The sequence below is a fragment of the Thalassophryne amazonica genome, chromosome 5, assembly GCF_902500255.1.
Source record: "Thalassophryne amazonica chromosome 5, fThaAma1.1, whole genome shotgun sequence".
In the NCBI taxonomy this organism is placed as follows: Eukaryota; Metazoa; Chordata; class Actinopteri; order Batrachoidiformes; family Batrachoididae; genus Thalassophryne; species Thalassophryne amazonica.
In genome coordinates this window covers 71,655,158-71,680,084 of record NC_047107.1, presented here as the reverse complement: position 1 = coordinate 71,680,084, position 24,927 = coordinate 71,655,158, and the positions used below count along the sequence as shown (strand labels likewise).

The following is a 24,927-nucleotide window of genomic DNA, read 5'->3' as shown; positions in this document are numbered from 1 at the left end:
TCCAAGGTAAAGGTCAAACAAGGTCAACATCTATTGGATTCTATGACATGTGACATATGTTACCCTGTAACATGATAACTAAGTATGACAGATGGTGCAAACTATTCCTTATTAGAACCCTATTAACCCAAACAATAATTTGCATCATTTTTTTTTTTTTACAGAATTTTAGCAACTTTAACTTTTGACCCCTGTACAAACTGAAATTGACCTTTGTTACCATTTTTGCTGTTTTTCCCCATAACCCCAGAACATTCCATCATAGATAGTACAAACTATACTTTTTTTGGAATTGTTATGACCAGACAAATAATATGATATAGTTTTCAACATGATTTGAGCATTTTAAAATTTTGACCTCTATGTAATTCTTCATTGACCCCAACCTGGCTACAGCTACCACCCTGGGATGGCTATCATACATTTTTGTGTAGGCCATGGTACACTGAGGCTGGATTCTAAGTGTCGTTTAGTCACCTTCAGTGGTACCGATTAGGTCAAAATTAATGACTGGCTCATGGACTAAAAATTGCCCGCCCATCTAAACTGAGCGATTGGGGGAAAATAAACCAATCAGTCACAGCTCCAGCATTCCTCTGTGGAGGGAAGAGAAACTTCCAGAAGGACAACAATCTCTGCAGTAATGGCCTGTATGGGAGAGCGGCTAGATGGAAACCACTCCTTAATAAAAGGCACATGGCAGCCCACCTGGAGTTTGCTAAAAGGCACCTGAAGGACTCTCAGACCATGAGAAACAAAATTCACTAGTCTGATGAGACAAACATTGAACTCTTTGGCATGAATGCCAAGCGTCATGTTTGGAAGAAACCAGGCACCATCCCTGGTGCATGGTGGTGGCAGCATCATGCTGTGGGGATGTTTTTCAGCAGCAGGAACTGGGAGACTAGTCAGGATTGAGGGAACAATGAATGCAGCAATGTACAGAGACATCCTCAATGAAAACCTGCTCCAGAGCGCTCTTGACCTCAGACTGGGATGACGGTTCATCTTTCAGCAGGACAACACAGCAAAGATGTCAAAGGAGAGGCTTCAGGAAAACTCTGTGAATGTCCCTGAGTAGCCCAGAACTGAATCTGATCATCTCTGGAGAGATCTGAAAATGTCTGTGCACCAATGCTCCCCATCCAACCTGATGGAGCTTGAGAGGTGCTGCAAAGAGGAATGGGCAAAACTGCCCAAAGATAGGTGCACCCAGCTTGTGGCATCATATTCAAGAAGACTTGAGGCTGTAATTGCTGCCAAAGGTACAAACTATTGAGCAAAGGGTGTGAATACTTATGTACATGTGATTTCTTAGTTTATTATTACAAGTATAACAAGATGTGGAAAAAGAAGTGCTGTGAATACTTTCCGGATGCAATGCACATTCAGGAGTCTGCAATTGATATGAGGTGATATCATATGTCCTTTACCTGCTTGATGCTAGGCTGCAACCACAGTCTGAATGCTTAGGAAAGAGGTGTGCATGGACAGAAATGTTGACACTAACATTGGTAGTACAAAATAAAAGCATGATGATATGGATTGATGTTTTCATTTGCATCCAATTATACTGGATCACTGAATCGATACATTGACTCAGATTGATGTATTGTAACACCTCTAATACAGGTTTATTATATGGGGAACAAATTAAAAATATAAGCTACAAGTTGCCCGGATGGACAGTTTTTGAAACCAGATGCAAAAGTAAGAATCGAATAAAACACAAAGATTCTCTGAAACAACTGACAGGGAAGTTCAGGATTCATCTTGAGTTTCACCAATGATTTCTTCCTATATTGTTTTTCTGTCTCAATGAATCCTTCCAACTGGAGTTTTGAAGGCCATCAAAGAGCTTTTGTTAATTTTCCAATCAAATTCATTCCATTTTTGCTTAACTTCACATTTCTTCTACCACTTGTTTGTGCACCTCCTGCTTCACGCCCACCAGACTGGCACACCCGAGTGATCACTGCACATTCCACAGTCCCAACAAATCTTGCCACAAATCTTCACTTGTGTGAATTTTCTCAATCCAAAGATCCATGAGGCGCAGTAAAATTGGCACTGAGGTTTTATATCATAATAATGACACATCCATGTAGATTTGAGGAACTTACCGCATAGCTCTCAGTGCAATTTTGTATGCCAGTTCAGCGTCATGAGGTAGTAGAGAGGTGAAGAGATACCGGGCGAAGGTGTGCATGGGAACACTCTCTCTGTGGACAATCTCTCCCAGACCGGAGTACGGACCAGCTGCAAAGAAAACACTTACAGTAAGGAGACTCAGCTTGGTCACAAAAACAAAAAACAAAAAGCAACCACTACATGTTTTATCTACTCAATAAATTAAAAATGAAGTAAGAGTTAGATTATATGGTCCATAAAGCAGATACTTGCAAAGATGCAGTTTTTATTGGACAGTATGGTGAGATTATTTTACACTTGATATATTTAGTTTGTCCCTCCCAGCACCAAAAAGTCAACACCACTCAGCTTTAACACACACCATGACATCACAATCCATAGGGTTATGTGTGTAGGCGTGTAGACGTGTACTCTCTTCTGTCCCTCCACCCTCTTCCTGCACTGCTCCTCATCTCTGGTGTTTCATTTCTTTATTTTTCACAAATGAATAGGCTCTTGAGCCACAGGCCACATCACACTCTGGCAGCCTGCAGGGTCCTATGGAGGCCCTCGGAACCTGGTGTTCTATTAGTAACCGAGCCAAAGGTGCGTGGTTATGCCAGGCCCAGGCAGCACTTGGGTTTGAGCCAAGCACTTCAAGATCTACCATACGTTACCCCCCTTTTTGCTTTTCCCATAACCAAACCCCAATCTTTGCAATTTGCTCCTATAAATGCTCACAGTGTGTGCTGACATAATGCCTCTGGTGTTACTGTGTAAAGAACTAATTTTGGTCTGGCCCAAGAAAGCTCAGCCGCTATTTGCACCACAAAATGAAAGGATAATAAATAGTGAGACAGAGTCCAGTGTGGTTTTTTTTTCCCTGTTTAAGGCAGAATGTGAATATTCTGGATGCGTGGGAGGAACGCAGAGGGGGTTTAAAAAAAAAAAAAAAAAAAAAAGAGAAAAAGGATAGTGAGGAGGTGATTCTATGTACATATGAGGAGGATGGAGGAAGACAAAGTGAGATCACAGCAGATAAGGCTGAGACGTTATCCGCCTCCTCCCTCACCCTCGAGCAGAAACACAGCTTGTTTACGGAAGATTTTGACCAGGGAGTCGTCCAGTTCCACTTCCTGGAGCTTGGCCAATAGCTGCTCTTCATTGCGGCACACCTTCTCTTGAGCGTACAACCCATCGGGCATCACCCGCTGCTGCCCAAAGCCAATCAGGGCCGTCTCCACTGCCAGCGCCATGTACGATTCTCCGTCTCCCAGCAGTCGCTGCACCGGCATTCGCTGAAGATCTGCCCGGCTAACAACACTGGAGCAGTCTGTGAAGATGCAGGAGACAAAACAGAGACAGACTAAGAGCAGTAAAACAGAGGTAGCGAGACAGCATGAAGTGGCAGCGTGTAACCGAGTTATTCTCTAAGGTCTGAACACAAGACTAGTCTGTCGTGTATGGAAAACCGGGGTGTCAGTCACACAGTCAAGGTCCACACCGAGCAGCCATCGTAAGTGAATCGTTCCTCTCAAAGTCGAGTGCCTTCTTTCTGAGGCAGTGAAGGAAAAGAGCTCAAGAATCGAGGGGGAAGCGCACTTCAAAACATGCACACGGATGATCACATTGTGCATAAATCTGTACCTCAGTTATGCTTTCTAACATTAGTCATGAAATGAAAAATGGAACAAATAACCAAGTAAACACATGCTGTACGAGGAAAGCACACAATAATAATTCAAATGTGGTTTTCAGTGTGGTACTTGACTATCCATTAGTAAGTCTGTGTTCACTTAATTAAAAATACATTTCTGTTTCTGGTAACATGTTTTTCTTTCTACTGCTCATCAAGATAGTTTGGTTCTTTATTCATTCATTCATATTCTGTACTCGCTGATTCCCATTGAGGCTCATGTGGGAGCTGGGGCCTATCATGGGGTGAAAAGTGGGGCACACCTTGGACACCTAGGTCACCAGTTCATTGCAGGTTGGTTCTTTATGATTACAAAGAAATTGAAACTGAGGCGTGTTGTATGTATTTCTTTTATTGCACTCTTTATCATTTACTAAGTTGGACTTTATCAGGATGAGCAGCAGTAAAGGAGCTGACAATATGCTGATGGATTGCTGTAAGGTACCGAAAAACCTGTGAGGAAATAACGTTCTGTAGTCTGTGCAGGTAGGGAGTGCACATCAGTTTAAACAAACCACATGAAGATAACACGTTTGTACACAGCTGTTACTGCGGCATGTGTCGAATACGAAACAGAGACGCAGAGCTGCACTGTGAAGGTGTACCTGAGAGGTCTAAGCAGGTGTTGGAGCCCTCTTCTCCCGCTCGTCCCGACTCCATCAATGTGCTGAACAGGGTGCCGATAGGATCCAGTGGGTGCCCCACCCAGCCCTCCATGTTGGTTATGGAGGTATGACCTTTATGGAGCAATTCTGAAGAAAGCAGAGCATACAGCGTCATGGCTAAAGAAAACTGCTCTCACATTCTAACGCCACTTTCCAACATTCCAAGATGAGGTTATAGATACATTTTGGCTTTGATGAAGCAAAACTCTGTAAAATATACTTTTAAAAAAAAAGAAGAAAGAAATCCTTGTCCTGCTTCAAGTAAATGAACAATGTTTTTATCGACTCCATGAAGGTCCCTGATTGCTGTTGTTGGCATCAAAATATTTTTGTTTCCAAGGCAACAAGAAGCTTCACCTTTTTTGTGTCGGCGGAAGTGCTCCAGTTGCCGCTGCTGCTGCCGCCGTAACGTGTTCACCACAGCGATAGCGAGTCGAAGTGCTTCTCTAGGGTACCCGTGGGAACGCAGGGCATCCACCCTGGCACAGGCTGTTGGAACGTGTTCTGTGGAAAAGAGCTGAATTTGTAACTTATCGGTTTTGAATCCAAACTTTGTAAAGAACTAATCTGGCTGCATGACAAGATAAAGAGCAAATATTTGCCGGAAGATGAACCAACTAAGAGACGCAAACACACTCGCTCACCGTGCCACAAGGGCCAGCCGCGTGAATCAAACAGGGAGCCTTCCTGGTTGTCATGATAACAGTAATTGGCGTAGAGGTCACTGGCGATAATGTGCTGGAGGTGTCGGTCCTGCCAGTGCAGGTCACAGGCTTCAATGGCCCGCGTGAAAACAGTCCTGTGGGGGCGCATCTCTGCAGAGGAACAAACAAACCCAGAGAGAAAACTCAGGCAGGAGTGAAAAAGACACGCTTACATCCCAATTACTTCCACTTCATTCCATAAGAAGCCACAGTTTTATTCCTACTGAAGTGATCACCGGGTGACTTCACTGATGAACTCACCCCTTTTGTTTAAAGTGCTGTTAATCAGTGAAATCAGCTGGTGTCGTAACAATGACAAGTTCACGGAAAATGAAAACCTTCACGGAACAAGTTTGAGACCATTTGAGACTTAGAAAACTGGATGCATCTGTCAGTTTGTAGATTGTGAAATCTACCTGATTGGTATTTTTCACAAACCATTTTGAGAATAAACCTGCTGCATCAAAAAAATAAAATAAAAAACTCTACCAACTACTGTACAAAAAAAATTAAATTAAATTAAAAAAAAAAACAGGCAAATGTTTCTTACAGTGCATGACATGCTGTATTCAAAGCCCATAAAGCAGATTTTTAGTTGGGATGTACAGTTATCACTTCAGTATCAAATGATTCCTAACATACAGTGAGGCAAATAAGTATTTGATCCACTGTTAAGTTTTCCCAAAAACTCTCAACAGTGGATGGAGAGGTCTGTAATTTTTATCGTAGGTACACTTCAACTGTGAGAGACAGAATCTAAAAAAACAAAAATTCAGAAAATCACATTGTATGATTTCTAAATAATTAATTTGCATTTTATTGCATGAAATAAGTATTTGATCCCCTACCAACCAGCAAGAATTCTGGATCTCACAGACCTGTTAGTTTTTCTTTAAGAAACCCTCTTATTCTGCACTCTTTACCTGTATTAACTGCACCTGTTTGAACTTGTTACTTGTATAAAAGACACCTGTCCACACACTCAGTCAATCACACTCCAACCTGTCCACCACAGCCAAGACCAAAGAGCTGTCTACGGACACCAGGGACAAAACTGTAGACCTGCACAAGGCTGGGATGGACTACAGAACAACAGGCAAGCAGTTTGGTGAGAAGGTAACAACTGTTGGAGTAATTATAAGAAACTAGAAGAAACACAACACGTCTGTCAGTCTTTTTCAGTCTGGGGCTCCATGCAAGATCTCACCTCATGGGATAAGGATAATTCTGAGAAAGTCCAGAACTACACAGGAGGACCTGGTCAATGACCCAAAGAGGGCTGGGACCACAGTCACATAGATTACATGAGTAACACACTATGTCGTCATGATTTAAAATCCTGCAGGGCATCAAGGTCCCCCTGCTCAAGCCAGCACATGTCCAGGCCCGTTTGAAGTTCACCAGTGATCATCTGGATGATCCAGAGGAGCCATGGGAGAAGGTCATGTGGTCAGATGAGACCAAAATAGAGCTTCTTGGTATCAACTGCACTCGCCATGTTTGGAGGATGAGAAAAACCCCAAGAACACCATCCCAACTGTGAAGCATGGGTGTGGAAACATCATTTTTGGCAGTGCTCTTCTGCAAAGGGGACAGGACAACTGCACCATATTGAAGGGAGGATGGATGGGGTCATGTATCGTGAGATTTTGGCAAACAACCTCCTTCCCTCAGTAAGAGCATTGAAGATGGGTCATGTCTGGGTCTTCCAGCATGACAATGACCCCAAACACACAGCCAGGGCAACTAAGGAGGGGCTCCGTAAGAAGCATTTCAAGGTCCTGGAGTGGCCTGGGCAGTCTCCAGACCTGAACTCAATAGAAAATCTTTGGCAGGAGCTGAAACTCCAAACCTGAAAGATCTGGAGAAGATCTGTATGGAGGAGTGGACCAAAATCCCCACTGCAGTGTGCAAACTTGGTCAAGAACTACAGGAAAAATGTCTGACCTTTGTAATTGCGAACATTACCAAATAATAATATTGTAACTAATATTTGGTACAAATATTATTTGCACCAAATATTAAGGTCTGTTTTTCTATTGTATTTCATTCAATAAAATGCAAACTAATTATTTAAAAAATCATACAATGTGATTTTCTGATTTTTTTTTTTTTTTTCCCAGATTCTGTCAGTCACAGTTGAAGAGTAGCTACAATAAAAATTACAGACCTCTCCATGCTTTGTAGGTGGGAAAACTTGCAAAATTAACAGTGAATAAAATACTTGCCTCACTGTACTGTATTACACTTAAAAAACAAACACCTCAGTTCAATTTTGGGCAGGATTTTCAGCCAATAAGCAAGTTGTGCATGCAACCCCAAATCAAGCAAAGTACATTTAGGCAATATCGTTTTAATTAACAACTTTTGTACAAGAAGAGCAGCTCACAGTGTGCTTTACATCAAGATACATAATTTAAATAATTTACATTGACAACACAATTGCAATGAAGGGCATCACAGGGCAATGTATAGCCTGAACACACACAGTGTTTTTTTCCAGACAACAGTCATGTCATTCACATTTTACTGGCATCATCATGACATTACGAATGCCGCATAATGAGCAGTGATTATCTGATGGATATAATTTTGCTGCTGCTGCAAAACAAAAGTGTTTGTTTTTTATTTCTGGGCAATTGTGACATCATTTCATGACATCTTTGTGGTGTTAATATAAAGTCACTCATACCATTCAATTACAAATGACTGACTGATTCATATTAGCAACACATCTTCTCCCTCACCATACTGGTTGTAGAGATGTCCTGGAAAAGTCCCTTGGGGACTATATTTTTGACAATCTTGATGGTGACTTTTCACTGATCTGCTCAAACATTTAATTATCTGAAGACACTCAGACAAGGAACAGTCCTAACAAGATGGTGAGCTGAATTTATGAGATTGGTGTCCGGTCCATTCAGGGGTTATGTGCAGAGTGATGCATTAGATGAAAAGTAATGCTCTGTGTGCACAAGATGATGGCTACAATCATGTTTAGATATGTTAAGGCCCACTCTCCGTTTCCTGGATATGCATCCTGGAAGGACATCGTCCGTAACTGCGACCACCCGGCCTGTGAAAAACACACTTGAGGGCTCAAGTGTGATCTAATGTGTAATTTGATAAAATGTGCTGGATTTTTACCTTGTAACATGTGTAAAAACAACTGTAGCCTAAATGTATGAAAATAGTTGTGTAACATTAGCTCAACCTTGGCACTTTGAGAAAACCTCCCAGTGATGCTACATTACACACAATATTATGGACTCAACATAAATACAAGGGATTACCAAAGCATGCCAAAGGAATTTTTATATTAATGTCCAGGTTCACTATGGACAATGTCCTGGATCCTCTCAGGTTTTCCAAATTAAGGACAAGGTCTCAAAACATGACTTTCTGAGATACACATTCATGAATGTGAGAATGGGACTTTACACATTCTGAAGCATCTCTACCACCATCATATTCAGTGAGTCAAGAGTCACACATAAACATGGATACACACTACATATCCACAAACCTGGGTTGAAAAGTATACCTGGGTTACCGTGGGCACCCTGAGGAAGTGAGTGGGTGAGGTTAGGCATCTCGTTTCCGTGGTTACCGTCTTCCCAGGGGCAGACGTCCACGCTGTTCCATCTGCGCAACTGGCGCAGCCACGAGGATTTCTGCTCAGGTTTACAGTGGGGGTTCAATACGATGCACATCCACAGGGCACCTGGACACACACATATGAACACACAAACACCTCAGTCATCAGCTCTGCTCTCAAGAGTGTGTCAGCAGGTAACAATTAGTCAAACAGCGCAGGTGGATATGTGTTTTGAGAAGCCTGTCTTTCAAGATCAAAAGCTAAAGGCAGTTTTCACTGATAAGCAGAAACAACACTGAGCTCCTTGGTTCTTTAAAAAAAAAAAAAAAAAGTTTCTTTTTTTTTTGTAAAAGCTGATGTCATCTTGCACTGGAACACAAAACTTAGAAAATGGTTAGCTCTTCCCAAGGCAAAGCTGACTACACACACATAATTTTGGAGTAAATTGGAACAAACAGAATATGAAAAGTGGCAATGTCTCTGGGGATGCAAGCACATTGAGGGACTTTACTGTTAAGATTGGTTTAGATATGCACACTCTGCAGTGTGTGTGTTACATACAGTATGACTGTGTGCAAAGACAGTTTATAAGAAAGGACAAAGGCAACAACAGAGACAAAACTGGAAGAGAGAAGAAATACAAAAGACGCAGAGCAGTGAAAATAAAATGGGAGTGGAGCTGATTCGGACGAGGAGACATGGCTGAGGACAAGCGAACAAAGCGTGTCTTTGTGTCTGGTGGAGAAAAGTAGCAGAAGCTCAAAGACAGAAAGACAAAAGAAAACATGAGGGAGAGCGGCGCAGAGAGCCAGCGTTCACCGCACATCAGCGGGAGCGATAAGGACTTGGGAAGAAGGGTTTGAAGTGTAGACTTTAAAGAGACGGCGCATGCACTTCCAAAAATATGTGGTGCTGACACAGATGAGATCACTGTGCTGTCCTCAGAAAGAGCAGAATAAGACCAAAGAAAGGGGAAAAAAAAACAGAACATCATCATCATCATCAACAACAGCAGCATTAGAGTAAAACAACAAAGGCTGGAGACGGCACAGCTGCTGTCCCGATGATGAGCCGCTCGGTTTGTCAGGAAGTGTTTTGCTGTAGGTACAGTGCATCTGTCAGAAGAACTGCACACTGCGTCACACCAAACATGACAGGCGGCACTATGCATTACAACGCTTTTGAAAACATGACACGGGTCAGAACATTAAACAGTTTGTAATTTACAGATGCGCCGTGCTGAGCTGCCAAACCTGCAGCGAGGATGCCGGGCGCTCACTGTGGACTGTGACTGTGTGGACTGCCGTGGCAACAAACCACAACTTAAAAAAAAAAAAAAGCATACATGCACCTATGCATCAACATCTTGTGTGTCTGTTTGTGTGTCCTGTGTGCACACGTTTGTAGTGCAGTGTGCATATGTGCGGTGCACGTTTTTCTCCTCCTCACCCAGCTCATCCCAGAGCTGTCTGTACTTGTCGGTCATGGTGGTGCCCTGCTGTCTCCACAGCGCCAGCCGGGGGTCGGCCATAAACTGTTCTGTGATCAGTGTTAACATCCGCGCTCCGTTTGAGTCACGCATCTTCAGCATCTCCCTCACCTAGAGGAGGAGAGAGGGAGGGCCGGTTACACACCACGCTGCACACAACGAGATCAGACGTGAAACACGCACAGGATGAAAAATACAGTATGGTGCTTCACTTCCCAAACAAAAGGCCCCCAGTTTAAGGCTACCTGGGCCTAAACTGGGAGCAGCCAAAAGAAACTTTTACGACCAGTAAGGTGTGGTTTGATGTTATATCAACACCTGTGGCTAAGTAATGACAAAAGGTGTTCCAAACAAATACAAATAAATAATAAAAACAAGACAACAAATAAATAACTGTATCCATAAAATCAAAGACATCAGAGGACTGATACATACATACCCTGTGCACTCGGCATGCAATATGACCTAAATGTCCAGTGTATGAGTACACTCGTACATTTGTCTGTAATGATGTCATCATATGACTTCTACATCATTCATAACAATCAATCACAATTATTTTGCTGGCCAATATATACTCAAATCATCCATCTGGTCTTCTTGTTTGTTGAAATAAACAAACAAAATCTGTTTTTTGGATGGCGTTTTCCTTGACCTTTGAGCAAATTTCTCCAAAATCTAATCACCTCTAGATATCTACCCAAGTAATATTCCCACCACGTTTAACTGATCATGGTTTCTTGGTTGTTGACATGTACAAAAAAGGTGTTTAATTTTTTTTTACAATGTTTTCCATGACCTTTGAAGTTTCACCAAAGTACTCCAAAATTTCATCATCTCTAGATAGCTATCCAAGTAATATTCCCGCCAGGTTTGAAGGAAATCTGTTAAACCACTTTTCAGTTATCTTGTCCAAAGACACAGGGGCATGAAAAAAAAACAATACCCTGCCTCGCGTGTAGGGTAATGACACAGATAAGCAAACAACTGAATAAGATTCTTCAAATCCACATGTGAATACAAATTACAAAACATTTTATGGTGACACCCCAGTAAAATATTTTCTGTAGTAAAGTGAAAAAAAAAAAAAACTAACAAAAAACATTTGCCTTGCAGAGTAGGAGAAGAAAAGAAAATATTTTGAATTGACAGAAACTGAATGATGGTATATTCATTTCTTAAAGATCATGCTCAGTTATAGAAATAAGGAGCCACTGGCCAAACTGAATTTTTCTCTGTGAGAAAACATCATTTAGGTACCATCATGTCTAACATGATTAGTATCAATTTCATAAATGTTCTGCAGATTTTTTTATGAAAATTAGTTCATGTTGAAGACAGAAAACAATCCATGTGATTTCCCAGCTTTTAATTAAAAACAAAACAAAATATGGGTGAGCCTCGAATGACCAATACTGAACCTGGGACTTGATCATGTCTGGTTCAAAAGAACAATACGTCTCTTAGAAGGGTTATTTCATGCTATATGCAGTCAAAACAGTGTAAAAACAGAGACACACAAATGTGCACAGTGGGAATCTGAAACTGAAATAATTGCAGAGGGGCCATTTAATCAGGTCAAAGTTCAAAACAGACAATTTCCACCATTTTCAGGAAAAAAAAACCCCAAAACAAACAGAAACAGAAACTTTGCGAATTTGAAACAAAAATTTGCTCTCTGGCTTCAGAGTTAGGGTGTTTTACAGAAGATGGTTGCCATCCAGGACCCAAGGTAGTTCTGCGGGGTCGTGGATACAGCAAAGCACAGCACCAGCTCGTGCTCCCAGAGTTGACCTGACAAAGAGCCACTTCATTGGGATCAGAAGTACAAACAAGAATTTCTAGTCATTTTTAGGAACAAATGTTGAATTATAGCAAATCCAAACTTGGGGCCTGTGACCAATGCAAGCACAGAATCTGTTATTCAGCCTCAGTAACTACAAAAAAAAAAAAAAAAAAAATTTATTGGAATCAAAGCGTTGAACTGGATCAAACAGAAATCAAGTTTGTTTGTAATTTCAGCTCAGAATCTGTATGCTAGCCTCAGCTACTGAGATCTGAGTAGCACGTGATTTTGTCTTTGTCAGTTACCATAGTAACACTTCAGTTTGACAAAGTCTTAAATTAGATCTTGTGGAAATTAGCATCTTGCAAATTATTCGTCATAAAATTTAAGACTGTACAATACCAGGACCCGGTTTCATAAAGCTGTCTAATATTGTTTAGACGAATATACTCACTTAGTTGACTAATTTTTTGACGTTAGTCGTTGCACAGAGTGCTTCGTCACCTAAAGTTTTGCATTACCCAACTAAAGATTTTAGCTTGGTACAGATTAGGCTAATCTTCCTTTAGTTGACAAAACCTCAGTGTCTTACCTCAAAAAAATAGTGGTTATCATGTACCAACACTTGATGGACCCCTACGTCACTCGTATTCCTTCAAAAGGAGAACTTCCTCCGCTTTTGGCCATGGTTGCAGCAGATGACTGTCAGGATGTGTTTGTGACAGTTCTCACATTAGCCACCAGATGTTGCTGTTATGCTGAGCAACGTTGCGTGCACAAAAAGGTTTGACTGAAGTGTAGAAGAAGTGCTATGCTAAGAGCTAAACACATCATTCTGCAGTTCATATGTGCCCGTAAATGTTAATAAAGCTAGTTAATGAAACAAAGTCTGGATAGTTCATGACAATGACCAACCCGGAAGTAAACAACACTGTCTGAAGAAACTGCATTGGAGGTGTTTCTTGGCAATGGCACTCGCGAAACTGAAGAGTGAAACTGCTAGACTAAGAGCTAAGTACGTCATTCTGCTGTTCATATGGGTCCGTAAATGAAGGGAAAAAAATGTTAATAAAACCAGTTAATGAAAGAAAGGCAACATAGTTCATGAGAACAACCAACCTGGAAGTAAACCAAACTGTCGCACATTGGAGCCATCTCCTGGCAACAGCACGCACGAGTCAGTTATGCCCGTAAAAACCGTTGACTAAGGTACGATGGCTAATCTACAAGTTAAACCGTTGATGTGAAATGGTGATTAGATGGATAATATTGGGCAACTAACCGTAGTTGACTAAGTAAGTTTAGTAGACTAAAAGATTAGATTGCCTTATGAAACTGGGCCCTGGTTCCTGTGTTATGGCATAACATCAACAGAAACGGACACAGAGGGACAAGTGGAATATAGTACACAAAGTGTAATTAAATCTATTTATTTTATTCTTAAGTTTGCAACTCATCGCTCTGAATCCATCCTCCAGTCCAGTCCAGTCATGAATGAATTAAGTCAATATACAGGTTGTGAAATTCATACTGAACACATATTTTCATATCTGCTTGTGAAGGGAACAGTTATTTCACAGAATGTTTGCAGATACTGTGAAAAGTAGCCTTTTTTTTCTTTGAGGGAACCGGTTGAATATTCCATCCATCCATCCATTTTCTTCCGCTTTATCCGGAGTCGGGTCGCGGGGGCAGCAGCTCAAGCAAAGCGGCCCAGACCTCCCGATCCACACACACCTCCCCCAGCTACTCCGGGGGAACCCCAAGGCATTCCCAAGCCAGCCAAGAGATGTAGTCCCTCCAGCGTGTCCTGGGTCTTCCCCAGGGCCTCCTCCCAATGGGACGTGCCCGGAACACCTCTCCAGCGAGGCGTCCAGGGGGCATCCGGAAAAGATGCCCGGGCCACCTCAACTGACTCCTTTCGACGTGGAGGAGCAGCGGCTTGACTCCGAGCTCCTCCTGTGTGACCGAGCTCCTCACCCTATCTCTAAGGGAGGGCCCAGCCACTCTGAGGAGGAAACTCATCTCGGCCACTTGTACTCGCGATCTCGTTCTTTCAGTCATGAGCCAAATCTCATGACCATAGGTGAGGATCGGAACGTAGATCGATCGGTAAATCGAGAGCTTTGCCCACCTACTCAGCTTTCTCTTCACCACGACGGTCCGATACAGCGACCGCATCACTGCAGATGCTGCACCGATCCGTCTATCGATCTCACGCTCCATCCGTCCCTCACTCGTGAACAAGACCCCGAGATATTTAAACTCCTCCACTTGAGGCAAGGACACTCCACCGACCTGAAGAGGGCAAAGCACCTTTTTCCGTTCGAGAACCATGGCCTCGGATTTGGAGGTGCTGATCTTCATCCCGGACGCTTCACACTCGGCTGCAAACCGCCCAGGTGCACACTGAAGGTCCTGATTTGACGAAGCCAACAGAACCACATCATCTGCAAACAGCAGAGACAAGATTCTGTGGTCCCCGATCGCCACACGATGCTGCAGAGGCGTGTCAGCCAAGACAGTCCCACAACATCCAGAGACTTAAGATACTCAGGATGGACTTCATCCACCCCAGGAGCCTTGCCACCGAGGAGCTTCCTAACCACCTCTGTGACTTCGGCCTAGGTAATGGATGAGTCCGCCTCTGAGTCCCCAGTCTCTGCTTCCTCTTTGGAAGACGTGACGATGGGATTGAGGAGATCCTCGAAGTATTCCTTCCACCGCCCGACAACATCCCCAGTCAGGGTCAACAGCTCCCCACCCACACCGTAAACAGTGCTGGTGGAGAGCTGCTCCCGCCTCCTGAGGCGTCGGCCGGTTTGCCAGAATCTCTTCGACGCCGACCGATAGTCCTCCTCCATGGCCTCCCCGAACTCCTCCCAGACCCGAGTTTTTGCCTCTGCAACCGCACGGGCTGCAGTATGCTTGGCGGCTGCAGCTGCCTCCTTGGTCCCACCTACCAACAAAGATAAGTAGGACTCCTTCTTCAGCTTGACGGCATCCCTTACTTCCAGCATCCACCACCGGGTACAGGGATTGCCGCCGCGACAAGCACCAGAGACCTTGTGACCACAACTACGAGCGGCTGCATCGACAATGGAGGTGGAGAACATGGTCCACTCGGACTCCATGTCTCCAACCTCCCCCGGGATCTGGGAGAAGCTCTCCCGGAGGTGGGAGTTGAAGACCTCCCTGACAGAGGGTTCCGCCAGTCGTTCCCAGCAGACCCTCACGATACGTTTGGGCCTGCCAGGTCTGACCGGCTTTCTCTCCTCCCAGCAGATCAAACTCACCACCAGGTGGTGATCGGTCGACAGCTCTGCCCCTCTCTTCACTCGAGTGTCCGAGACACGTGGCCGAAGGTCAGATGATACGACTACAAAGTCGATCATCAACCTCCGGCTCAGGGTGTCCTGGTGCCACGTGCACTTATAGATACACTTGTGCTTGAACATGGTGTTTGTGATGGACAAACTGTGACTAGCACAGAAGTCCAACAACTGAACACCACTCGGGTTCAGATCGGGGAGGCCGTGCTTCCCGATCACCCCCCTCCAGGTCTCACTGTTGCCGCCCACGTGGGTGTTGAAATCCCCCAGGAGAACAATGGAGTCCCCAGTCGGAGCGCTATCTAGTACCCCTCCCAGGGACTCCAAGAAGGTCAGGTACTCTGCACTGCCGCTCGGCCCGTAGGCCGAGACAACAGTGAGAGACCTGTCCCCGACCCGAAGGCGTAGGGACGCGACCCTCTCGTTCACTGGAGTGAACTCCAACACATGTCGACTGAGCTGGGGAGCAATAAGCAATGCGACCCCAGCTCTCCGCCTCTCCCCGTGGGCAACGCCAGAAAAATGAAGCGTCCAGCCCCTCTCCAAGAGTTGGGTACCAGGTTGAATAGTCATCCAATAAATTTTACTTCGCTCTCAGATACAAACCAAAATGCAACAAAAAAATATAACATGGTGGCACAATGCTGGCTCAAAGTCTGTCACAAGTTCTGGTCACGGTTCTTTCTTTACACTCTATCAGCTGCTGTTTTGTGCTGACAAATCTGTTTACTTTTTATACCCGCCCCGACTTGGGAGAATGGCATCTAAATGTTTTTCCGGTGGATATGTACGCCGTCACACATTCTCACAGAACTAGGTCAGAAACAAAAGTCATTTTTTGGAATTGTTTTCTTTTATATGACAGTTGACATCAGCGGCACACAGGAAATATTTGGTGAGAAAATGGGAAACAGGAATTTGTGGGCGATGGGGAGGTCACATAAATTAAATTCATTAGCCTACATACAGCACACACAGAACTACACTGCACTTAGTATAATTTTCAAAATAATGTACAAATGATTTCCAGAATAATTTATTGAAATAATGGATGAAATTAGATCAGTGTTAAATCCAGCTGATCAACACTAAGAGTTCTTTTACACTATGACAGAGTTGATTTTGTATGGGACAGTATGCACAAGCTGAAGTGTTAATTTAACACTGCAAATGCTACTGTATAAAACTAAAACCAAACCACCACATAAACACTTGTTCCCCAATAAAAGAAACAACCTGCTTTTGTTGCTTTAAATGGAAAGGAGCTACTGTTGACCACGCCCCCTCTCTGAGGATACAGGGAGCAATGCAGCGTCCAGCTCAGTGCACTCACAGAGTAAGCAGGAATTCAGATATGGACCTCTGTGACATGTCACCAGCAGTGGTGTGTGTCTGTGTGTGTGGTGTGGGGTTTCACGTATAGACATTACAAATGTGGACCTTTGAGCATGTTTAACTGTAACAAGCACATAAAAATATTTTTGCATAATATGATCCTTTTGGGAATTACCTTGTTAAATATCATTTCAATATTTGGTCTGTGAAATGACACAAATTAGTGGAAAAATGGCAGTTTAATAGTTGACAATTATTATTCTGTCAATCAAGTAATAATTTCAGCAGATTTCCTCTATCTTTTGTTCGTTCTCTTTCCCTCCTGCAATTAGCCTAGTTCAGAGGCAGTAAGGTACTTTTAAGACGTTTTCCCACATGGAAGTCCGGAAAAAGGTCTGAACCAAGGTGCATTAGTGTACGTTTGATTTGATTAGTTTGGGTTCACACTTCACTGTAGTGGTCAGACTAAAGAACTGTTCATGAAATACCTACGACATCTTCTGTGTAGGCTGTGTTTCCCCATACTTGACACTGATTGGCTTGTAGATGTGCATGTGTGTGAGACGTTGGCTTGTTGTCAATTTGGTATATAGTTCCGTTTGAACACACACAAAAAAGTTCTGTTTGAATGAAGAAAATTCTTTTCATTGCAACTACACTACTGTATTATTGTTAAAGTTTTTCTACCAGCAGCACACAACCGTATTTGCTGTCAAAAATGAAATATTTTCAACTTTAATGTAGCAACTCACAAAACTAATGAGAAGAAAAGATGGACAGTGCAGCAAAGAGTCGTCCCGTTTTACTTTTAATTAATTCAATTATTGTCCATCTCTGTTCTTTTTCTGCTGTTTAATGGGTGACGATAACCTTCCTCCCTCATGTAATTTGTTCCAAAGTTTGAACTATTCAAATTCCAAACACATTGTACCATAGTTCAGTTTGATCCTTACAGAGACAACGTTTTTGGTTGGACCATATGTTGGTGCTTTGGTCTTTCGGAGACTAGTGAGGGAAGCCACCAAGATTTGAAAACACTTAATGAGTTACAGGTTTCTTTGGCTTGTTTGGCTTGGACAAAGTTGGTATAATGCAACATTAGTCTGTTGTAATGGGAGAAGTTATAAGCTTCGTGTGGAGTGGGACAGGGAGGGATTTTATTCAAAAGACGTGAAACCTCATCCAGTTTGCCAAAAGCACATTGGGAGTCTCTAGCCTAGATCTGAGGAGGGTGTGAGTGAGTGAGTGAGTGAGTGAGTGAGTGAGTGAGTGAGTGATGTGAGTGTGTGTGTGTGTGTGTGTGTGTGTGTGTGTGTGTGTGTGTGTGTGTGTGTGTGTGTGTGTGTGTGTGTGTGTGTGTGTGTGTGTGTGAGAATGAAAATCCTCTGTTCTACTCCACCATGAAGCTGTGTTGTCCATTTTCTCTCATCACATCCACAGAAGCCTCCTTTGGAGTTGTCATGGTGGCTTTCCTCACTATTCTCCTTTTTCCTTCACTCAGTTTTTGAGAACAGATTTATCATACAGTACCATACTTTCTGAATGATTCATCTCAGTAATCTCAGTAAAGTCTGAGACATATTCAGTGATTTAGAAATGTTCATGTCTTCATCCTATGACTTACTGTATGTAAAGAAAACTAGCTGTAAAAGTGATGATTTACTATTAATTCACCAAAGTGTGCCATGGAAACATTTTACTATTTTTTGTTGTTCAGTAGCCTTTTACACATTGTTAAATACTGTGACAGAGACACCTGGAGAGGCGTGATTGGGAGGAACGGCCTCCCTGATCTAAACCTGAGCAGTCTTTTGCTACTGCACTTCTGTGCTGGTCATGGGCTGTCCATAACCAACACCATGTTCGAACACAGGGTTGCTCATAAGTGTACATGGTACCAGAGGACCCTAGGCAGAAGGTCAATAATCAATTTTGTGATCGTATCATCTGATCTGAGGCCGTATGTTCTGGACACTCGTATGAAGAGAGGGGCAGAGCTGTCAACTGATCACCGTCTGGTGGTGAGTTAGATCAGAGGATGGCGGAGGACTTTGGATAGACCTGGTAAGTACATACAGATACTGCGTGTGAACGGGGAACATCTGGAGGAGCCCAATGTCTGAGAGATCTTCAACTCACACCTCCAGCAAAGCTTTTCTAGCATCCCCGTGGAGGTTGGCGGCATTGAACCAGAACAGGAAATGTTCAAGGCTTCCACTGCTGAAGCTGCAGCGGGGAGCTGTGACCTGAAGGTCTTAGCTGCCTCAAGGGAGCACAACCCTCAAACACCATGGTGAACACCGGTGGTCAGGGAAGCTAACCAACTGAAGAAGGAGTCCTTCCAGGTTATATTATCTTGGAGGACTCTGGAGGCAGTTGCAAGGTACCGACAGTCTCTAAGGGTGTCACCCTCTGCTGTGACGGAGGCAAAGCAGCAGGTGTGGGAGGAGTTTGGAGTAACCATGGAGAAGGACTTTCAGTCGGCACCAAGGTACTTCTGGTGAATTTTGAGACACCTCAAGAGAGGAAAGCAGGGAACCATCCAAGTTCTATACAATAAGGATGGGGCTCTGTTGACCTCAAGTGAAGAAATAATTGGGCACTGGAAGGAACACTTTGAGGAACTCCTGCAATAGACTGGAGCACCTTATATAGTAGAGTCAGAGCTAGAAGCTGATGAAGGACCATCATCATTTTCCCTGGTGGAAGTCAGTGAGGTAGTCAAATAACTCCGCAGTGGCAAGCTGGTAGTCCCCATATTTATAAAGAGGGACCAGAGAGTATGTGCCAATTACAGGGGCATCACACTACTCAGCCTCCCTGGTAAAGTCTACTCCAGAGTGCTGGAAAGGAGGGTTCAGCCGATAGTCAAACCTCTGATTGAAGTGGAACAATGTGAGTTCTGTCCTGTCATGGAACAACCGACCAGCTCTTCACTCTCACAAGGATCCTGGAGGGTGCCTGGGAGTATACCCATCCAGTCTACATGTGTTTTGTGGACTTGGAGAAAGCGTATGATCAGGTACCCCAGGAGATATTGTGGGAGGTGCTGTGGGAGTATGAAGTGAGGGGTCTCTTCTCAGGGCCATCCAGTCTCTGTACTTGAGAGCTGTGTTCAGGTGCTCAGCAGTAAGTCGGACTTGTTTCTGGCGGGGGTTGGCCTCTCCCAGGGCTGCGCCTTGTCAGCATTCTTATTGGTGATATTCATGGACAGGATATTGAGGCATAGTCAAGTGGAGGAGGGTCTTTAGTTTGGTGGGCTCAGGGTCTCATCACTGCTTTCTGCCAATGATGTGGTCCTCTTGGTTTCATCGGTCAGTGACCTCCAGCACTCACAGGATTGATTTACAGCTGAATGTGGAGCAGCTGGGATGAGGATCCCAACCTCTAAATCTGAGGCCATGGTTCTCAGCAGGAAACCAAAGGATTGTCAACTCTGTGTAGGGAATGCGGTCTTGCCCCAAGTGAAAGAGTTCAAGTGCTCTGGGTTTTGTTCATAAGTGAGGGGACAATGGAGTATGAGATTGGACAGAGAATCACCGCAGTATTCGCTGTACCGTACTGTTGTAACAAAAGGAGGTGAGCCAAAAGGCAAAGCTCTCTATCAACTGGTCAATCTTCATTCCTACTCTCACCTATGGTCATAAGGGTTGGGTCATGACCGAAAGAACTAGATCACAGGTACAAGTAACCGAAACGGGTTTCCTCAAGAGGGTGGCTGGTGTCTCCCTTAGAGATAGTGTGAGAAGCGTGGCCATTCATGAGGAGCTCAGAGTAGAGCTGCTGCTCCTTTGTGTGCCCGAACCTCCTTACCAGATGCCTGAACCACCTGAGCTCTCAGCTGAGGTGGTTTGTGCATCTGGTAAGGATGCCCACTGGGCGCCTCCCTAGGGAGGCGTACCAGGCACATCCAGTTTATATCCACAGATTATATCTCCACACTGGGCTGGGAATGCCTCTAGATACCCCAGTCAGAGGTGGTTAATGTGGCCAGGGACATGGAAATTTGGAGTCCCCTGCTGGAGCCATTGCCCCCGCAACCCGGTCCCGGATGAGTGGTATGTATGTATGTATGTGTATATGTACGAGGTCTGTCCGTAAAGTATCGTACCTTTTTATTTTTTTCAAAAACTATATGGATTTCATTCATATGTTTTTACGTCAGACATGCTTGAACCCTCGTGCGCATGCGTGAGTTTTTCCACGCCTGTCGGTGACGTCATTCGCCTGTGAGCACGCCTTGTGGAAGGAGTGGTCCCGCCCCCTCGTCGGATTTTCATTGTCTGGAAATGGCGGAATGAAAAGGACTTTTTTTCCATCAGAATTTTTTCAGAAGCTGTTAGAGACTGGCACCTGGAAACCATTCGAAATATTTATCTGGCTTTCAGTGAAAATTTTACGGGCTTCACAGAGAATAAGGACTTTAACTACAGGTTTAAGGACCCCTTTAAAGGACGGTCGGTGCGCCGCGCTGCGACGATGCAGCACAAACCACTGGATCATTTCTAAGCTGATGGCTCTGTGGATACGAGACCGTCGTGTGCTCTTTCTCTGGTTATCACAAGAGCTGGACATCAGCCATTTTCCGGCAGATTTCACTTTTAACAAGAGATTTTGTCATGGAAAGCCGCGCGGAGGTTTCGCGCGTCACGACCGATTCGCTGATGAAGCGAGACAAAGGAACACCTCCGTTTCGGAGTGTTAGAGGACAAGTTGGGACATGTCTATCTGGGCTTTCAGTGCTTACCAGTCAAGTGAGTATAAAAGAACTTGTGGAGAGCTGGACATGTCCCAACTTGTCCTCTAACACGCCGAAACGGAGGTGTTCCTTTGTCTCGCTTCATCAGCGAATCGGTCGTGACGCGCGAAGCCTCCGCGCGGCTTTCCATGACAAAATCTCTTGTTAAAAGTGAAATCTGCCGGAAAATGGCTGATGTCCAGCTCTTGTGATAACCAGAGAAAGAGCACACGACGGTCTCGTATCCACAGAGCCATCAGCTTAGAAATGATCCAGTGGTTTGTGCCGCATCGTCGCAGCTCGCAGCACCGACCGTCCTTTAAAGGGGTCCTTAAACCTGTAGTTAAAGTCCTTATTCTCTGTGAAGCCCGTAAAATTTTCACTGAAAGCCAGATAAATATTTCGAATGGTTTCCAGGTGCCAGTCTCTAACAGCTTCTGAAAAAATTCTGATGGAAAAAAAGTCCTTTTCATTCCGCCATTTCCAGACAATGAAAATCCGACGAGGGGGCGGGACCACTCCTTCCACAAGGCGTGCTCACAGGCGAATGACGTCACCGACAGGCGTGGAAAAACTCACGCATGCGCACGAGGGTTCAAGCATGTCTGACGTAAAAACATATGAATGAAATCCATATAGTTGTTGAAAAAAATAAAAAGGTACGATACTTTACGGACAGACCTCGTATGTACTGTGAACAGTGTGTATTTATTTAAGATATATTTTCCATTTTATATATATATATATATATATATATATATATATATATATATATACACACACACACACACACACACACACACACACACACACACACACACACACACACACACAAGCAGAATAAGCAGTGTGCTTATGTAATGGAAAACTGTGTTGCTATGTGCTCTATTTGTGCTGCTGTATTCTGAATATTGCTGACTTCTGACCTTGCTGAAGAGAAGATTGAGCTGTTTGCCCGAGCCATGGTATCCTCCTTGGGACAGAAAAAGCTTGACTTGCTCCTGCACCTGCTCCTCATCCAGATGCCAACAGTTCTCATCATCCACACTGGCTCCTGCTGTGGGGTCAGGGGCTCCTGCTCACACAAACACATTTACTGTAATATTTGAATTAGGCAACAAAATCTAAGCTGTGTGAAATGTTACATATGAGGAATGACAGGAATGCCAATGAGTGCCTGATTTGCTAAAGGTCTGCATGTATAAAAATGTGTACAAACTCCATATCACCCACACACAGAAGTGCGACCAAATCTACTAATGGTGCACACTCAGGATTGCATCTTTCAATTTAACAAAATAGCACGTATTGTCCATTTAAAAAGCTTGCCTTCATAAATATGTAATTTGGGATGTGCCTGCACGAGTGCACAAAATACTGGAAATGCAAATAGGTTAATTTAGCACACACAATATGATTTATCAAGCCCAAAAGGAATTTCAAGGGCTCGTGATTGTGTCTATGCTTAAATCTGATACAAAGTAATTTCCCATGAGCCATTTTGGGTATGCATTTCTTTATTTTCATTCAATACTACTGTGACCCAGACCTCGATAAATGGCAGAAAAAGAATGAATATAAATCAATCTTCTTTAACACAAAAAACACACTGATTAAACAAATTATAATGGCCTATTTATCCCCCCCCGTCCCCACAAATCAACAATACAAAGTGTCGGGAATCATTCAAGTACACTCCTAATGCTAAACATGAATGAAATTGATCATCTCGCTCTTGAGTTATCGGGCTAACATGCGAAAACATAAAATGAAATTACTCATTCACAAATAAAATGTGGTATTTCTTACAATATAAAGCGCCTTGGGGCAACTGTTTGTTGTGATTTGGCGCTATATAAAAAAATTGATTGATTGATTGATTTCTCAAGTGTTTCTATTTCACCCTTTTGGTCAGCATTACATTCCTATTGTTTGTTTTTTCTTTTTCTCAAGTTATGCATCTGTCCGATGCTAGACACTCATGCCATGCACAGATCCATCTACAAATGTTTTATTGATAATATGAAACACTCTGTTGTGGAGTTTTTAAAAAGTGCAACAATAATAATAATAATAATATTTATTATTAACTATAGTATTATTATTATTATTAGAAGTTCAAACAAAACCGATAATTCAGTTAGGTGGTGTAATTCAAAATTTACACATTTATTGAAGGAAAGATGTCTCTCTCCCCCTAATTTTCTTGAATAATCCATTCTTTAAAACTTATTTCTACATTTTCCATTCTTTTCACACCCTTTCCTGATTGCTCCATGTAGAACATAATTTCTGACTACTTCCTCCTCAGTTTCACTTTTCTTTATCTTCAAAATATTGTATTAAAATGTATTTGCTTTTCATGTCATCCTCTCACTCCCTGTTTCATTCATTTCTCTCTTCCTGCGTTGTTAACCTCTTTCTTAAAAGTAGAAAGCACATATTCAATAACAGGCAATACGTATGCACTTTTCTTTATCTCTCCGTGTGCCTCTTTGTCTCTGTCTTCGTGTCGGTTTCTCTCTCTTTGAGGTAAATAACGGGTCTGTAGTGTTGATTGGAGGCACACAGTCTCTCCTTTGCTGTCTGTATACCACTAATGAGTAACATTGATCCCAGCACAGTTTACCTTCATCACACAGTCAATACTTGCATACGCACAAAGGAATACGCACACACGCGCACACACACACACACACACACACACACACACACACACACACACACACACACACACACACACACACACACACACACACGGTGTCACAGTCATAAACACTTCCACGCCCGCTCACCGTGGACCTGGTTGATCTCAGAGTTCTGTGACAGGATCTCGTCGGCCAGTTTCTGCGCTGTAGGCAGCACCTCAGTGTGGTGGACAGATATCAGATACTGGACAAACTTCTGCAGCTGGTCCCTGCTCATCTGAAACAGTGTTTCTGAGATGGGTAAGTGCAGTTTGACCTGCTCGGGCTTCCGTACTCTATAGAGCGACAGAGCCACCACATGGGCACAGTAGAAGATGTCTTTGTTGCCGCAGGTGCATGTTACCGCTGTGATCTTGCAGCGGTCGAAGCTGACGCTGACGCTGCATACAAGTTCTGGCGATGAGGGAGTGGCCGGGTCCGTCACTGTGCCGCTCAGGTGAAAACCTGAAAAACAGAGACAGAGGAAAAACAATACGTTACTTTCTTTCTTGCTTACTCATTTAACAATTAAGCAATTTGGCCCGATTTAATGAGGTGTCAACAAATTACGTGAATGCAGAGGTGAGGTTAAAGGTCAAATTTATGGCTAAGGGAGTACAGGCACACTGCCAACCCAAATAAGTCAGGCAAACTGCAAACTACAAAAAAAAAAAAAAAAAAAAACAAACAAACCCTCAAGCAACTGAACATTTGTTTTGTTTACTCCAATAATTAAACCACCAAAACATGATTTCTTTACGTCAAAT

General features: G+C 43.4%; 1 protein-coding gene across 2 annotated transcripts in view; it reads right to left on the bottom strand.

The window, feature by feature from the left end:
* Positions 1-24,927, bottom strand: part of LOC117510699 (zinc finger SWIM domain-containing protein 6-like) — a 131,488-nt gene that overhangs the window by 35,172 nt on the left and 71,389 nt on the right. The window contains exons 2-10 of one of the 2 annotated variants that reach the window (XM_034170519.1): positions 24,269-24,625; positions 22,400-22,548; positions 10,243-10,393; positions 8,740-8,919; positions 5,136-5,306; positions 4,849-4,995; positions 4,432-4,578; positions 3,203-3,463; positions 2,124-2,259 (exon numbers count right to left, since the gene is read on the bottom strand). In XM_034170519.1, the coding sequence (XP_034026410.1) occupies positions 2,124-2,259; positions 3,203-3,463; positions 4,432-4,578; positions 4,849-4,995; positions 5,136-5,306; positions 8,740-8,919; positions 10,243-10,393; positions 22,400-22,548; positions 24,269-24,625 (1,699 nt within the window). Of the gene's footprint in view, positions 1-2,123; positions 2,260-3,202; positions 3,464-4,431; positions 4,579-4,848; positions 4,996-5,135; positions 5,307-8,721; positions 8,920-10,242; positions 10,394-22,399; positions 22,549-24,268; positions 24,626-24,927 lie in introns of both variants that reach the window. The other variant, XM_034170518.1, reaches the window with a different exon arrangement.